General features: G+C 42.0%; 2 protein-coding genes across 10 annotated transcripts in view; one reads left to right on the top strand and one right to left on the bottom strand.

Moving 5' to 3' along the window:
• The window catches only part of lrp8 (low density lipoprotein receptor-related protein 8, apolipoprotein e receptor), a 173653-nt gene that overhangs the window by 40650 nt on the left and 116041 nt on the right, over window positions 1-16962 (bottom strand). For all 8 annotated transcript variants that reach the window (XR_011311161.1, XM_069704811.1, XM_069704815.1 and 5 more), the window contains exons 5-9: window positions 12959-13333; window positions 9294-9416; window positions 7890-8012; window positions 5462-5581; window positions 4658-4783 (exon numbers count right to left, since the gene is read on the bottom strand). Coding sequence is in view for 7 of the 8 variants with exons in the window: in XM_069704811.1 (XP_069560912.1) it covers window positions 4658-4783; window positions 5462-5581; window positions 7890-8012; window positions 9294-9416; window positions 12959-13333 (867 nt within the window). In the remaining variant the exon portion in view is untranslated. The remainder of the gene's footprint in view (window positions 1-4657; window positions 4784-5461; window positions 5582-7889; window positions 8013-9293; window positions 9417-12958; window positions 13334-16962) is intronic.
• dock7 (dedicator of cytokinesis 7) overlaps window positions 1-16962 on the top strand; it is a 304975-nt gene that overhangs the window by 178174 nt on the left and 109839 nt on the right. The window lies entirely within an intron of this gene.

Here is a 16962-nt window from a genome sequence, read left to right as displayed (position 1 = left end):
ATTGTTCTATTTTTAGTGCGACAGTGTGTCAAAAGTGTATTTGTGGGTTCTCTTCTTCAGGTGCATACAGTACGTGCTGCTGGCTGGCACATCGGTTACCTGGGGCACATTTATCAGCCGACTGGAGGTGAGCATGAGTCAAGCATTTGAATAACTCTCAGGCAGTTGACAAGGTCAACTTCATTTTTAGTATATACGGATACAAAAAAAGGTCTTTTGTGTGCATGCCAGCATATGGTGGAGACACCAAGATGGCCAAAAGAGGCTGCATATACTCTTGACATGTAATTTCACCTTGTATATACACTTCGTATAAATGAATCGTCAACATATCTCATTAAACTGCAGTGCAATAATTCCTCTTTAATTTGGCCTGACAGAACTGGTTCTGTCCTGGATTTCTTTCCCACATACACTCACACGTTTCATTTTCTAGCTACTTTCCTTCATCTTCACTTCTCTCTCCTATCTGTCACGTCACCCCTCACTCCCCACTGTCCAGCAAAGCAGAAATGCCACATAAAGCCTTTAAACACGAGACAAAGTTGAGGCAACAGTCAAGCTCACACGCACAAACTCGTACTTTTTACTCAGAGCCAAACACGCTTCGATAGGTTTCCTCAGCCCGCGGTTTACTATGGGCTACTGCACAGGGAGAAAATATTAAATTTCTACTACTGTTTGGATACAATCGTTTTCCTCTCACTACTGGGTCTGTAACCATCAATTTCACCTGCTGAGAGACAGAGAGGGAGAAAGAAAGAGATAAAGGAACAGAGCATGGAAGAGACAGGCACAAGCAAATATGATGGATGCAGGTACAGTCATGGAGAAATGAAGAGTAAAAGGATGTAATTATGGAAGGAAGAAAGAAGGAAAAGACATCAACAGATCAAGTGACAGCAGGGGAGAGGAAGTCAGTTGGGAAGAGTGAGAGGAGGAGACAGACAGACAGGATGAGAAAATAAGAAATAGTAATAACATTTTGAAGCATGTATAAAAAGGACAGAGAAAAATCTAACTTCTCTTGCATTAATTCCCCTGACTCACTTTTTCGAGACAACATCCCTTATCCCTCATCACGGTTGTTGCAGTAATATGTCCGTCTCAAGGCAAAAAAAAATTAAAATAAAGAAGAAGCTGAGTCACTGTTTTGTTCAGGCCGCGGCACTAGAGAAGTCATCAAAAAGTGCAATATTATCTCTGCTTCATAGATCCCAGTCAGCTATCTTAACAAGAGCCCGGTCCCCTAGACATATTTTAATCTGTACTGCCAGTTCAGGGCTGCTCTGCCCTGTAAAGCCAATTAAGATAACGCTATGAAATGATAAATAGGGGCTGGGGAATGCCGTTAGGTACTGCGGAAGCATTGATTTGACTCGCACCAAAGCAGATGTTTATGCTGTGGGATTTGCAAAGTAAGAAGAGGAAAAAAAAAAAAATCCAACATGAAGACAGATGGAAAGGTCAGAAATAATGGTGAAGAATTTTGCAGGTTGATAGGTATGTTTGGTTGCAGCCAGTCTGAATGGACCCGCAGTTGGAGGAGGTTAATAGGATGATGTCGTGTCTGGAAGAAGACACGCATGCCTTGGTCAGCCGCGCTTGTTAAGACTGTTCTATACGTATAATGATGTATAGATGCAGCAGCAGAAAGAACAAAAAAAAAAGAACTTCCTGTCAACAACTCGTGTCAAAAGTCATCCAACTCTGGCCAACATTCCTCACGACAAAGCAAGTTATATAACTCTTCATTATTTCTGTGCTGAAAGGGCAAAGTCTCCATTTTCTTTTTCTAATACCAGTGAAAAACATTTATTTTTCTGTGCATTTAGTTGTGACCATTAAAAGGTTTAAGAAATCATTGAAAGTATAAACAACAGCATATAAATGACACAAATAGATTATCATTACCAATACTCCTGTCCACATATAGAATGCAGTGTCATCGGCTGGTCTATTAAAAGCTGAAAACTGCAAGAGAAACTTCTGAGATGAGTTTTGACAACATTTTGGATCCCATGGCAAAATCTTTTGACAATGGGGAAAATCTGACCATTGCCTTAAACGCATTTTGAAAAGTGTGCGCTCAAACTGTCACGCATGACACAAACTGCTCTGGGCACTGAGGTTTGATCTGCAGTTCACTGTATTTGAGAGCGAGAGAGAGGACAAGGAACAAAAAGCAAAAGAAAAGAAAGCAACACTTTGGTCCAGAGGCAGTTTGTACGTTTTCTCTGCATTGTTGTGACACCAGGTCCTGCTTTTATCAGCCAGTTAGTGGGTGTACCTGTAATGTGTTCCCGCTGCTCTGTCACACTCTTCCGGTCCCTATTAGTACTCCTATCTGTAATTGCTTTGTTTCACTGTCTTTAGAAACAGACAAAAAACTGTGCTATTGAATATGAAGTGAATTTTGCTCATTCATTTTTGCACCAGCTACAATTCATTTATGAACTAAACTGGTGAAGAAATACAACTAATACTGCAGTCAGGGTGGCTTGGTCGTCTTCAGACGACTTAATGGACACTGCCTTGTGCTAATACAAACACCAGCTTAGAAGAAAGAATGCATTATGTCTCCAACTTGGGACTTTATTTTTAATTAGCATTGCGAGCGTAACAGTTGCACATTACTCTGAAATTAATCTGCAGAGCCAGAAACTACGAGCAAGGATTAGAATGTAATGCACTTACTTTACATTGGAGAACACACAAAGGAGAGCTCTCACTCAGCCTTCAACAACCTTTTTCAGAAATTATCTACATAGGCTCGATTCACAACGGCATGTGGCATTATGTCTAACTCGAGGATGATTTTAAGGATGACAGCCAGGCATTTGGCAGCCTGAACTTCAATATGCGCCGACGTTATTGGCACTTGGCACGTGTCACATCTCATCACAGAAATGCAACATTCCTCCTGACCAGTCAGTCACCGGGGAATCGCATCTGTGCGCTCCTCAAAATAACTACACGTGCGTCCGTGTGAGCAGAATCGAAAGTGTATATGTGGGCTGATTTCTGTGGGCGAGCATGTGTGTGAGATCGGGTGCGCATGTGTGTGTCTCTAGGAATGAATTCACAGGCAAATGCAGCTTCATTAAATCCACATTACCTCAGCTTCACGAAGCAGGCACATCTATCTATTTATGGTCCTATCTCCATTTGTTCTTCTGAGTAAACTCACTTTGAACATTAATCATAATCCTGTCACATTTCACTCTCTTCCCCTTTCTGTCTCCTTTGACGCGCTATAACATGTGCCGCAATGAACAGTTCGGATGACTCTCTGCACTGTGTAAATGAGCAGAGACATATTCATACCATGAATCTGTCCATCCATCTGTCGCTTTTATTCCTGCCTTTATCCTCCCCTCTAATAAATGACCCGGCCTCTGACAAGGCCAGTTTGTTCTGCCCTAAGAGTAATAAAGATTCACAGAGCGACAGAAAGCAATCAGCTGTGTTTTTTATGCCACTTAGCTGAGGAGTGAGGGTCTGTTTTCTGCTTTAAGCTCTCTCATTACCACACCAGTTCACCCTATAATGACTTAATCTGAGACCATAATTACCAATAACACTCTTTTCTCTCTCTTTTGCGGCTGAAAAGTTCATTTGCTGTGTAAGTCAATCAGTTAAATGTTCCATACTGAATGTATGTCCACAATTTAACGCTGCCAGAACATGTAAATAAACCAATGATATTGCACTGATTCAAGGTTCTAATACCGTGTTGGTCTTCGTTGGCAGGTAACCATCTATTCTTTTAAGTGGAAAAGGTGCACTATTGTGCATTTTAGACAGCTCTGCACTGTTAGATGTAAAATATACATCACCGTTATCTGCAGGTGCTTAAACAGGTGTTAACAACAGTATCGTTGTCGGTAAAGCCAGCTGTAAAGGACTGAGAAATGGGGCGACTGATTAAAAAGTCCCTACATTCTCCTGGAGCTTTTCAAAAGACAGTCTTACTAACAAGCTACAGTACAGTTGCATCTTCACTACGGGATTAAAGAAGGAACATTTTTTCAATAACAATATCGCCTTGGGCAGCTAAGAGGACAATATTTTATTTTCATTCATACCACTGCTCAGAGTGTTTGTCCTGGCCAATAAGGGGTACAGACCCCGTCCGTGTCCTATAGTGAGCGAGCGGGCACCCTCCCCACACAACATCCTTGTCTTGATACTCCAGGGAGAGCGGAGGCGGCTGGCAGCAAACTTTTCATTAGTGAGGACTGCAGAAAAAGATGGCAAATATTTATCTTTGCACAGATTGCTGCGCAGGACCTGCATACAAAGCGAGCGTCTCCTTTCACAGAGTCCCACTGTGGGAAAATAGAGTGGGATGTGACTTAGTAGTTACGGGTGCCGGAATAGAAGAGTAATTTCAGTGCGTGCAAGAGTGGCTCTCGATGTATGATTCCTTTTAAGGCACACATGTGGCCGTGACTGCATTTTGGCGAGAACATCCATCTATGACAGTGTGCGTCTTTACCTGCATGAATGTATGTGTGTGTGTGTGTGTGTGTGTGTGTGTGTGTGTGTGTGTGTGTGTGTGTGTGTGTGTGTGTGTGTGTGTGTGTGTGTGTGTGTGTGTGTGTGTGTGTGTGTGTGTGTGTGTGTGTGTGTGTGTGTGTGATAAATGGCTTACCCACGGCTTTGCAGGTCTTGGAGGCAGGGTCCATCTCGTAGCCTTCGTAGCACTCACACTTATAATCGCCTTTGTAGTTGATGCAGATCTGACTGCAGGCATCTGGGTTCTCACATTCATCGATGTCTGTAGAAACATGACACAAAGTTGAAAAGATCAAAACAACAGAGCCACAGAGAATAGAGACTCACACGAAGTCCTTTTTGTTTGAAGAGCGAGAAATAACACAAGTATATTTTCTGTTTCCAGTATGTCAAAAATCTTCCTCCACAGAATGTTAAGTTCACCATATAGAAATATTGACCGTGCTTGGTTGGCGTATGTAATCATCTGAAGACAAACGAAAGACAAACATTATATCAATTTAGCATGTCTATGAGTAAAAATGTCAAATCTGAAATTTCTGTTGAAAAATTAAAACGTGTTTTTTTTGGAGAATTTACCAGCAGGTGTTTCTATGCCTGCTTAGTTGTGCATTTTAACATGAAGGTCTATGAGGATTAACCCCGTTTTAAAGCCAGCCTCAAGTGGCCATTAGAGGAACTGCAGTTTTTGGCAGACACTGTGTTAACAATGAATGCAGAAACTGCCAGCAATCATAAAAGTTCAGTTGAAGACAAATCCTGGCAAAATGTTCCTTTTCTGGCCAAAGTTAGTAATCCTGTGAAATTCAAGGTCTCTCAGTGACAGATCAAGTCTGGCTGGTCAAGCCCAGACAAGATATAATTGCACATTAGTCACGGTTTTCTACATTAAGGCAGTAGTTTTGTTGCGTCACCCTTTTTTTTTTTTTTTTGTCTTTACCTCCACAAGTCTTTTTGTCCAGGAGTTTGTACCCAGAGGGACAGTCACAGTCATAACCGATTCTCCGGTCCCTGCAGATGTGCGAGCAGCCGCCATTGTTTTCCGTACACTCGTTCAGGCCTGCAGAGAGAGAGAGAGAGAGAGAGAGGAGGGAGGGAGGGAAGGAGGAAGGATGGAGAAGAGGACAGGGATGAGAGAGGAGGAACAGAGGGAAGTAAAGAGGAGTTGAATATTGATGAAATAACTCCAGCAGGGTTTTTGGACGCAATACTTTGGTTTGCATACAGCACAAAGAAAGAACTGGACAGAGAAGAAAACAAAAAAAACACTCCACATGGTGCAAGTTTGTGTGCGCGGATCGTTTTTATCATCCTGCCAGGGAAGAGAATTTTGTCCTGTCAAGTGTGTCTGTTTACGTCATCATTTCAATTAAAAAAGAAAAGACAGCGAGCTTAAAGAGAGACAGGGATTTGTATTTCTGTGTGTGTGTTCGTAGTACATTTATGATTGTGTGTGTTCATGGCCTACAGGCACAGTCTTAGCCAAACGCTCCTGGAACCGATCCATTCTCCAACAGGGAGCTTGGCCTGGACCAGGTGCCTCTCCACTATAATGCCTATTGTTGCTCAAGCACTTGCTTTCCTTCATCCTCTCATCTCATCCTCCTCACTTTTTTTTTTTTTTTTTTTTTTTTTAGCAGCAGACCAGATTGGACTCCCTCTCAGTCATCCTTCCTTTCCTTTTTTGTATCCATTCCTGCGTCTCCATTTATCCCTCTGTTTTTAAACTGCCCTCCGGGGAGTGGAGAGAGATCACTGCAGAAAGCTAAAGCTGGTACTTCATTACCGGTTTACATTAAAAATTCAAGCTTCAAGGCTACAGGTACTGCTGTGAGACAGAGATGCTGGCAGAGAGAGAGAGAGAGAGAGAGAGAGAGAGAGAGAGAGAGAGAGAGAGAGAGATTGCAAGAATAGAAATTGAGGGAGGAAGAGGGAAGTAAAGACTTTGACAAATCAAACTGACATTTAACTACAATTAAAGCGACAGTTTTGAAGTTGGGTGGCATTTGTTGAGTTTACGACACAAGTGAGTCTCTCCTCTCTATTTGTTTGTGTGCGAGCGGTTGGGTGTTGGACAGGAGGAGGGGGGAATAATTGATTAATAATCGCATAGTTCCGAGTGAATTTAGAGTATTTTTGCTTAAAATTGAACGAACAACTGATTCTAACACCTTTGGGATGAGCTGCAAATCTCGACTGCAGGCTGAGCTGGGAACCTGCTTCCAAACATTTAGTGGAAACTCAAATAAGTGGAGGCTTTTACAACAACATCTTAACTGGAATGAAATGTTTAATATTAACATATGGATGCACAATGTTCAAGCGTCCACATACTTTTGACAACATTGTGTATCTTGACCATAAGTTTCACTCCTCAGGCATTTAGTTTTAAGTTTTCTTCTCCTGTTGCTTTGTCACTGATTAAAAAAAACATTGTTCATTGCTTTGGTCTGACCACGTTTTCCCTGGTGTGGATTATGGCAGTTGTCGGTTATGGCTACAACAAAAAGGAGGAGAAGGTCGGCCTTCAAACACACAGAACATAATATTTAACACTAATGACGTGGTTACAGGGCAATCTCATTACAGCGTATATCCGTCTGCTTGGAGATCAGCACTCGCTCAAAGGGCAGCCCGCTCACGTATAATTTTGTACCCATGTGACTGGTGAGTCCACTCCACTTCAGAAAGGCGCTGTGGGTGAAGTGTAACCTCAGGGACTCAACTTGTACATAAACTTGAGTAAAAATCTCATTGATACAACGCAAATTGCTTCAGCTGTAATTACACGAGCTTCATTAATTTGATAGATTTTATTAACAGGTGGGGTCTCCTCCACCGCCTCAGTCTGTTTTCAGACGGTTTGCATTGCCTATGATGTGAGATGTGTGACTGAAGCTCACTAAGTGGTAATTATCTATGGTGTGTGGCTAATCTGCACGGCTCCTTCCGGGCAACGCAGTCCAGTCACGTTTCCCTGGCTAAGATTGCACTAGAGTGCAGAGTAGCTCGGCTCTTTGATCATAACAAAGCAGTTGAGAAATGTCCTGATTTACCCTGCCTTGATCAAATGAATCTCCTTTTACCAAGAACAGCGACCACCCACATCTGAAAAAGTTTATGAAACCTGGGAATGAGTGTGTGCATCAGTGCTGTTACATTCGCCTGTACGGTATGTGCAGCCAAGTATGTCTGCGTTGGTGAACGAACTAATGAGTCTCTGGGTGTGTGCATTTTTTATTTGTATTTTGTGTGTGTGTGTGTGTGTGTGTGTGTGTGTGTGTGTGTGTGTGTGTGTGTGTGTGTGTGTGTGTGTGTGTGTGTGTGTGTGTGTGTGTGTGTGAGGAATAAAAGAGAGATCATCTTACCACACTCCTTCATAGGTTCATCGGACCAGTCCTTGCAGTCTTTCACATTGTCGCACACCTTGCTGCTGTCGATACACTCCCCGTTCTTACAGCGGAACTTTCTCAGCCCGTCGCATTTGGTAACTGTGGTGAAGATGCAACACAAAGTAAAAAAAAAAAAAAAAAGAAAGAAAAAAGAAGGGTTTTACTTACAGCACTACTACACTTTTAAGATAGAAACATACAAATTAGGTGACTTTAGTAGGTGTCCCAAAGAAGTTACACAGCTGAATAAAATTCCTATTCTGCAAAATAATTATTCACTTCTAATGAGATACAAATTGCGAACATGTTGTAGTTTCTTAGTGCAGTCTTTTTGGTATAGATACAGTAAATATAACAACTTTGTAAACAATACTGTAGGAGTTGATTGACGTTTGTGCAGATAATAATCCAGGAAAACTGACGGCTGTTCTCACACTGCTGTGGTTCTTGATAAATACAAAGTTGGAAATAGTTTGTTAAGGTTTTAACTCGTCAAGCTAATTGATTAATTTGCAACCTGCAAAATGTAAACTCAAGGAGATACTACGCATGTTGGACAAGGAAAAATAAATAGAATATCATACATATCATGTCAAGACAGATAAATCCCAAAACAGATAAGAGGATCCAGAAGAAATGTATGCATGGCATGGTTTGAACTACAGATTAGCCAGGGGCAGCAGGAGCTCCCTCGAAACCAATAACAAATTGAATCTGGTAAAAACAACAACAACAACAAAAAAAAAAAAGTGGCATAATGCAGCAGACGTGATATCTAGCCTGGAAATGCATGAGGCTGCTTGAGTGATATGTAGAAGATTTGTGTGATGCTTGTGTTCTGTGTACACCATATGCGCCACGTGGTGACTGGATATAAAAATATCACTGTCGCTTCTTAGCAAATGGGTTGCATGCCTCGCTATTCCAACACTCGGGAGAATGAGGTGGAGTCAGAGATTAAAGGCACAAGCACACTGAAACTCTTCCAATACTTTGACACTGTAGCTTCTTGTGCTTCCACTCCTCTTTGCTTTTCTTTCTTCCGTGGTGTGAAATTTTCGGAATTAAGTTTCTCAGGGGGGAGAATCAACTAGCGCAGCCATCTGTGCTGCTCTCTAGTACATGCCCTGAGAGTCTCGTTAAAAGTATTACCGTTGTACTTGGACAAATGTTTAGGTAAATCAAGTACAACAAAGGAGTGGGAAAAAAAGCGTGACGCTGATGACTTGCAGAGAGAAAATAAATTTGTAAATGGTTAAACCGATTGTGGAATTTGATGGAGAGTTTTAATACCTACGGTAAAAGAAAAATAACGATGAAGTGGTCTGCTGATATTCAGGAAGCTGTTCGCCTTTCTGTTTGTACTAGTTTGACACTTACTGTTGACACAGCCAGCTTCGTCACTGTAGTCTGGACAGTCATGAACTTTATTACACTGTTTGGTGCCGTGAATGCAGGAGCCATCACCACACTGGAACTCATCGGGTCGACATGTAAGCAGGGCTGTGGGGACACAAACCGCACAAAAACACACACATTACAACTAGCTGAGTTGCTACATTATTAATATTTTATCAAAAATGTGATCTAAAAGATACACAGCTAGAGGCTTATAACGCAAGTAAAGAGTATCTTCAATAACGGGCACAATTCTCTTCCTCCACTGTATCTATGGAGATCGTGTAACTTTGTGTGCAACATTTATTTTTGCTTCCCTCATCAGTTGTGCATTTCAATCCCACAGAAATCAATCACACACAACTCCGCACATAATCCCTTATTGAAAAGAAAACCAAGCAGGTATTCATACCGTGTCTGAAGAGAAACCCCATCCGGTGGCCTATTGTGTGTATGTGCAAGTGTGTATATACACATTTGTTTGCGGTCGCTCTCACAGCAGAGGGCAGCTTTATTTAACTCATTCGTCTTTTAAACTGGCTCTTTAATTATTCATGTGCAGTGTTTTGGACTGGCTCTGCCAAGGGAAAGGAGGCAGACATGATCAATGCCAGTGGAGCTGGCAAAAAAAACACACGGCACACAATCCCTGTATCAGGAAATATGGCATAAAACCCAGCCACTCACACCGTTTCACACCAAGTGAGCACAAGTGTGGGTGAGTGTACGCGGTGGGTGGGTGAAACGGAGAGATTTCAATTTAAAGAGCTCGCTGTAAGATGTGTTCACATTTACATGCTCAGAAAGGGAGGTTGATTCTGATTTCTAATGCTCCAAAAAAAAAAAAAAAAAAAAAAAAAGACACACTTGTTAAGGCTAAAATCAGCAAAGTGTGCGAGACATAGTCCTGTGCCTTCGCAAAATGTGCCGATTCTTTCAGCCCAATGATTGGGATCTGAGCTCAGCTAATTATGATAAATCCCCAGGATGAATAGTAATAATAACAGATTGCCATCTGCAGAAACGTTGGCAGGAGAGAAAGGGAAAAAAAACCAAAACAACTTGAGATACGATTTGACCATTTCTCATTTACATTAACCTCCTGTCATCCCTCTCACAGTCACTTGTCTCAGCGTGTCTGTGACAGAACACAAGATTATTGAGACAGATGTTTGAAATAAGATGGGAGATAATAACTCAGGGACGGGTCCGTGGGAATGAGCAAAGCCTGAAGGGATCGGAGAGGAGGAGAGAGCAAACTGGATGAATGAAATGATTCTCACATTTCTCATTTACATTGAAATGTTGCACCTCCCTCTGCTGCACTCTGCATTCTCATTTACATGACACAGACATCTAAATCTATTACATCTTGTTTTTACACAGGCCTCCAACCGCCCACACGCACGCACACACACACACGCACACACACACACACACACACACACACACACACGCACACACACACGCACGCACACACACACACACACACACACACACACGCGCGCACACACACACACACACAGCTCATGTATCATCATATCTGAGTGATCCGAGTTAACAAGGTTATTGAGACTGGAACCAGGAAAAGACTTCAATTAAAATCAACGCTGTTCAAATATGTTACAGAGTTAGTTTTTAATTATTCTTTTTATTTTATCTATTCATTTTTTTTTATTATTTATTTTAGAATCATTAATGCTTTAATAACTCCATTAATTGTAGACCCGGAAAAAGGAATTTATAATCATATCTTCAGCAAGCTAGCAAGCAAACTGGTTGCAGCTCATAATAAAAGATGTAATTTGGTAGTGAGGCTCACATGATTGACCACTTAAAGGTCCAGCACGGGGGATTAAGAGGGGTCAGCTGGCAGAAATGATAGATATACGGTAATCTTCATAATCCTTTGTTTAATAGTTTACAATAACTAACCGTTACAGCCGCCCAGAGGGAACAAACCATACATTGGTTATCGAGATGGCCTTTTGCATTTTTCAGGAGTTTCGCAGCCGCCGCAGATTCTGCTACATGCTTGGAAGAGGAAGGTGAGGCGAAGGTAATTACCGTTAGATGCCACTAAATCTAAATCCGACACACTGCTCCTTCAATTAGCTTAGTATAGGTGAAACTAAAGTAAAAAGCTTCATGGTACTTGTAAAGACACAAATAATAGGAGAGTCAATTAGTTCAGGAAATCACTTATTAGGCATATATAAATCTTATATATCCAACAATAAGCAGAAGTAAGGATAAAGAGTAAGCGACCAGAAAAGTCTACTATAGTAATATAGTAGATTATCACATATGCGAGTTAATTCCTTGTGCCATAACAAATAAGGAAGTAGTGATAAATATTTAATCACCAGGAAGGGTTTGAGTGGAGAATTCTTGCCTCTATACTAAGTGTGATGCTCATTTGAATATTGTTTTTTAACCTTGTTGTCACAATATATTCACATCCAAGCCTATGCCATTATGCAGTGCATACCTACATTGTTATTTTGATCTCAAACACAATGAATAGCAATGACCCACTGGCCTTGTGAAATTGTGTCTGGAGTGCAACGGCCATCACCGTGGAGAGATGAGCAGTGGTCTGTACATCCAAGCAGCTGCTCGTCTTTTGTGATTAAACCTCAAAGTTTAAGATTGCATGTATGTGGCTGTTAGAGGGCTAGTTTCGTGAATGTGTGTGTGTGTGTGTGTGTGCGCGCGCACTGTGTTCGTATCATGTCTTATGTGCGAGGCTGCTGTCATCTCACTGAGTGGTGTGTGGGAGTGTGAAGAGGACACCAGATGGGGGTCTCGCTTGATGAAGGACCTTCACCTCCTACACTTGTATGGACACGCTCGCACACACGCTCGCAAAACACGCTCGCAAAACACATACGGTCACACGCGCTCTCTCAGAGGTTTCTCCTTCCGCTCGTACAGATCACGCGGTTGCATGGCAACGCACTCATACATCATCACAACAAAGTTAGTATTGATCTTCCTTTCTGGTCTTTTGGTAGTACGTTTGTCACATCGCCTTTGTTCTCCATAAACAGCACGTAAGCCTTTAAAGTACAGCTCACACACGCGTAGACATTACTTCACAACGCAGCAGACGTAATTGTTTTGTATCTATTAATCACGTTGATTAAAGGCTACGGCTGGTATTAACTTTTTATAATTACAACGCCAACCGTACATAACACATAAATTACATAAATAATATGACAAATATAGGACATATTCCATCACTGAAAAATGACACAAAATACAAATGTAACTTATTGGTCCGCATCTTTTAGTATGTGCATTAGCGTCCAAGCCCCCTGTGTTCCTGAACATACAGTCATGTTGTGCATATTGTTTCAGGATGAACTACACTGGCTAAGTTTGTTTTAATTAAGGAATACAGTATGTAAATGGTATGACTAATGGGTTTTTCTAATCGCTTTGAACACTGAGGGTCTGTCATTGGGGAAATGCTGTATCACGCTGCGGCAGGAGCATAAATATGTTTTAAGTTGGGTTTGTTTGATGGTAATTAAAACGACAGCGGCACGATCCTTTAGTAAGTTCATTCAGTTCCACGTTCATCTATCCACCCACTCATCAGTCCGAGCACATGAACAATTCATCCCCAGCCGACTTACGACAGTTCGCTTCGTCCGACTTGTCCTTGCAGTCCGCGTCGCTGTCACACTTCCAGTTCATATGAACACACTCTCCGCTGCCGCACTGGAACTCGCCAACCGGGCAGCGGGGCTTCTGGGGCTCCGTCCTCCGGCTGCAGCGCTCCATGGACTCGTCCGACTTGTCCTTGCAGTCGGGGTCGCCGTCGCAGCTCCACAGGGCTGGGATGCACTCGGAGTCGTTGCAGCGGAACTCGTGCTGGCCACAGGTGGGGGCCGAGCACTTCTCCTCGTCGCTGGCGTCCCCGCAGTCGTCGTCGCCGTCGCACACGAAGATTGGCGCAACGCACTTCCCGTTACGGCACTGGAAGTCTTTGGAGGTGCAGGCCTTGGCATCTGCAGGAGGAAGGGCACACACGGATGCAAACAGGAGAGGTTAGCTTTGTTTCCTTTATTGTGTCATCTTTGTTGTTTGTTTTTATAGACAGTATAATCTATAATCTACTTTCTTTCAGAAACTCCAGTCAGCCGCTACATGGAGCATACATTAAGTATGTGGGAGTAGATCAGAGGAAGTGTGAGTTCGAGGACAGACAGCTAACTTATCACTGCATTTATTCAGACTCCTTCACGGGGGAGGAATATAATGCAGCAATATATCTTCAGCTTCCTTCTCTGGAGCTGGAAAGAAAGACAGCACTGGTGTTGAAATTCAAAGTTAATGAGCAGAACTTCCTCCTCAGCTAGGGAGCTTTTTTTTGTTTTGTTTTTGGTGTCTGGCAAGAGTTAAAAGAAAGAGTGATCAAAAGTTGAACTGGTGACTGAGCGTGGCGCACTTTAAAGCCCACGCTCCTCGGTAGCCTCCCAGAACGAAGTGTGGCAGGTGGAGGAACAAAAAGGGAGACAAGCAGTAACTATTAAAGTCACAAGACATGAAAAACCAGATAAAACCAGATTAACTCGCCTCACGGGGAAAACATGAACGATGAATTATTCAGAAAAATAAACATTGGCTCAATAAAACACACTTAAAACATAATGGATAAACATGATGCCGACCGTATTTAGCACACGGTCGATAGCATATGTGAAAGTCCAGCACGTGAAAGCGGGTGTATAATGAGCACAGTCGGGGGCACAGCTGCAGGTGCATGCTGCAGCGCAGAACCCCCCCCTCCACGAGTCTTTGTGTGTGTCTGTGTGTGAATGTTTTGGCAGAAATACCTATAATAACTGAATATTCATGTCCACATCTGTTTACATTTTTTCCAGAGTAAAATCGAGGCTTTTGACAGACGTTTTCACAAAAAAAAAAAAGGGGTGATCATATTTCAGCTATCTACGTGTTGTGTGTGTGTGTGTGTGTGTGTGTGTGTGTGTGTGTGTGTGTGTGTGTGTGTGTGTGTGTGTGTGTGTGTGTGTGTGTGTGTGTGTGTGTTGTTGTTGTTGTTGTTGTGTTTCCCCTCTGCCACATCAAAGCAGTGACATTATCTAACTCCAGCCAGGTTGGACAAATCAATTTGAATCATGTATTCTGCTGATAAAAAAAAAAAAAAAAGACCAAAAAACAAACAAACAAACACCGGTTTCTTTGATGCAACACGCCCCTCTGGGCGGCCGGTATAAATGCTTCATAGCCTCTCTCTCTCTCTCTCTCTTTTTCTTCCCACACAGTGCACCAAAGGGACTGATTATGATAATAGGCTATTGGATTCCCTGCTAGCTATTACTGCTAGCATGCTAATCATCCCCACTCAGATCTAAGTAATTTAATTAACACGAGTACATAAACAAGATCAGCCGCATCCCGGTAGGTGGTTCGGGGGTCGCGTAAGGTGTTTGTGCAAACAAGCACTTGGGCAAAGTTAGCGAGCGATTGTTTTTCAAAACTTTCTGTTCAAACAGCGTGAGGCATTTTTGTTTGTGAAAAGTATAAGTATATTTTTGTTTCATCCCAGAGGGGTGATAATGTCAGTGTGAATGTGAACACCTTTTTTTTTTTTTAATGCTTTAAAAAGTTTTTCATTCTAGTAGAGAGCCCGGTCAGTCAGGTGTGCTGACTATAAACAGCCAAGCAGGGATAAGACGCTTGTTAGTGTGACTCCCACTGGGACACAAACAACAAGAGAGATAGTTTGTTCTCAGTAGCTGCATTTCCACAACAGAAACAGGCAGGAGGCTTTGAATACATCGAATTTCTGTCTCATGGACAAGAACAATTTCGGGTTGAATTTCAAATTTGCAGGTTGAATTAAATACATTCCTCCATCCTCTACGACTATACCATCTTTCCTTTTTTTCAGCTGTCTTCTTTGATTTTTGTCACGCTGCGACCTGATCACTGAAACGTGATTAATGTGGAAATATACAGCTGCGATGAACATCCATGAGACCAAACAGAATGACCACTTACAGTAGCGGCAAATGATGTTGACTGTCTCGTAGGAACTGCGCATGTCAAATCTGAGCTATGTCAGACGGTGCTTGAAAAGTCAACAATCTGACTGAAATGAATCAGCAGCAGGGTGTTGGAAATGTGCAGGGACAAAATCCGATTGGTGGCGGCTTCATGTTGCAGTTTACAGGAATTAAGAGGATCTGCTGTTAACATGTTGGTGCCAGATAGCACAGGGCACCTGCAAAGAGCCGCCATCAAAGGTCATACTGTTTTGGTTCATCATATTTATAAAATAAAAGAATAAAGTCATATTGTGGTTCCACTATAGTTGCGTAACACTGTATCTATGATCGTTTTTCTAGTATGAGTTTCTGATTTATCCAATTGGCCCCTCCGGGACATCAAAAATGTTGTGTACACTATTCAATGACTATGACAGTTTTATTTTAGTTTTACCGAACCAGATTCAGGATCTTTTATTACTTTAAAATGACTTAATTCATCTCTTCAAATATTCTCAAACACAAACCTTTATGTTATGACGTTTGTCTTATTAGTGACTTCACACTTTGTGAATAGCAAATAAACGTCTTTCCCGTATAAATAAAGCGATTTACTGATGTTAAGTGCCCATTTAGTATCTTTTCAGCACTGAAACATCAGCACATACAGGACTGTGCAAATGTTTTAGTCACAAGATACTCAGATTCTTATCCTTCATACAACACCAGCAGAAGAAGTCTCTGATCTTCCCTGAATTATTTCTACAGTATGATAACAAACCCAAACACCATCAATCATGAAGTATTTTCAGCGACAAAAAGAACAAGGTGTGTGTGTGTGTGTGTGTGTGTGTGTGTGTGTGTGTGTGTGTGTGTGTGTGTGTGTGTGTGTGTGTGTGTGTGTGTGTGTGTGTGTGTGTGTGTGTGTGTGTGTGTGTGTGTGTGTGTGTGTGTGTTGTTCCCACAGAGACACGATCTCAACATCTTCGAGGCTGTCTGGAATTGTATGAAGAGACAGAAAACATTCAGACAAACTAAATATACAAAAGAACTGTTGCAAGTTCTCAGAAGTGCTTTAAACAACCTATCTGCCAAGGTGTTGTTTTTGTTTGTTTACTGCAGAGTACTTTTCATGAAGCAATTTGGTAAGTAAAAGGCATTTATACCCTCGTTTTTAAAACCTGAAATGTTGGAACTTTTGCGAAATGTGTAACACTGATATTTGCCATGTTCCACTGTGAATCTACGCAGATCACGAGGCACGCCGGCTCTGTGCTGGTTCAATCCCTTGTTCCTGTCACCTGGCTGCGTCAAAGCTGAGACACGCAAAGCAGACTTTGGTCGATCAGTCTGTGTCGCCGGCCTCTCAGTTAACACAGGCCTAAACCAATCCTAAAAAGAAAGTGGAGATTGGAGAGGAGACGGGTGCTCAGAAGAGCACATGGGGAGGTAGATCTATTGATAGATGTGAGAGTATTAATGTCTTTTCTCATCAAAGGGGACTCAGATAAAGGCAGAGAGGATGGTCAAACGTGAAAGAAAACATGTTTCATATATGGTGGGATTACAATCAATAGCGTGTCGTCAAATAAAATCAATACAACTTCTAACTAAATCAATAACTA

The sequence above is a fragment of the Brachyistius frenatus genome, unplaced genomic scaffold (assembly GCF_029030835.1).
Source record: "Brachyistius frenatus isolate BFR_SWC_R1_liver_20210118 unplaced genomic scaffold, ASM2903083v1 Contig_52, whole genome shotgun sequence".
NCBI lineage: Eukaryota > Metazoa > Chordata > Actinopteri > Embiotocidae > Brachyistius > Brachyistius frenatus.
This window is presented reverse-complemented; position numbering and strand designations above follow the sequence as displayed.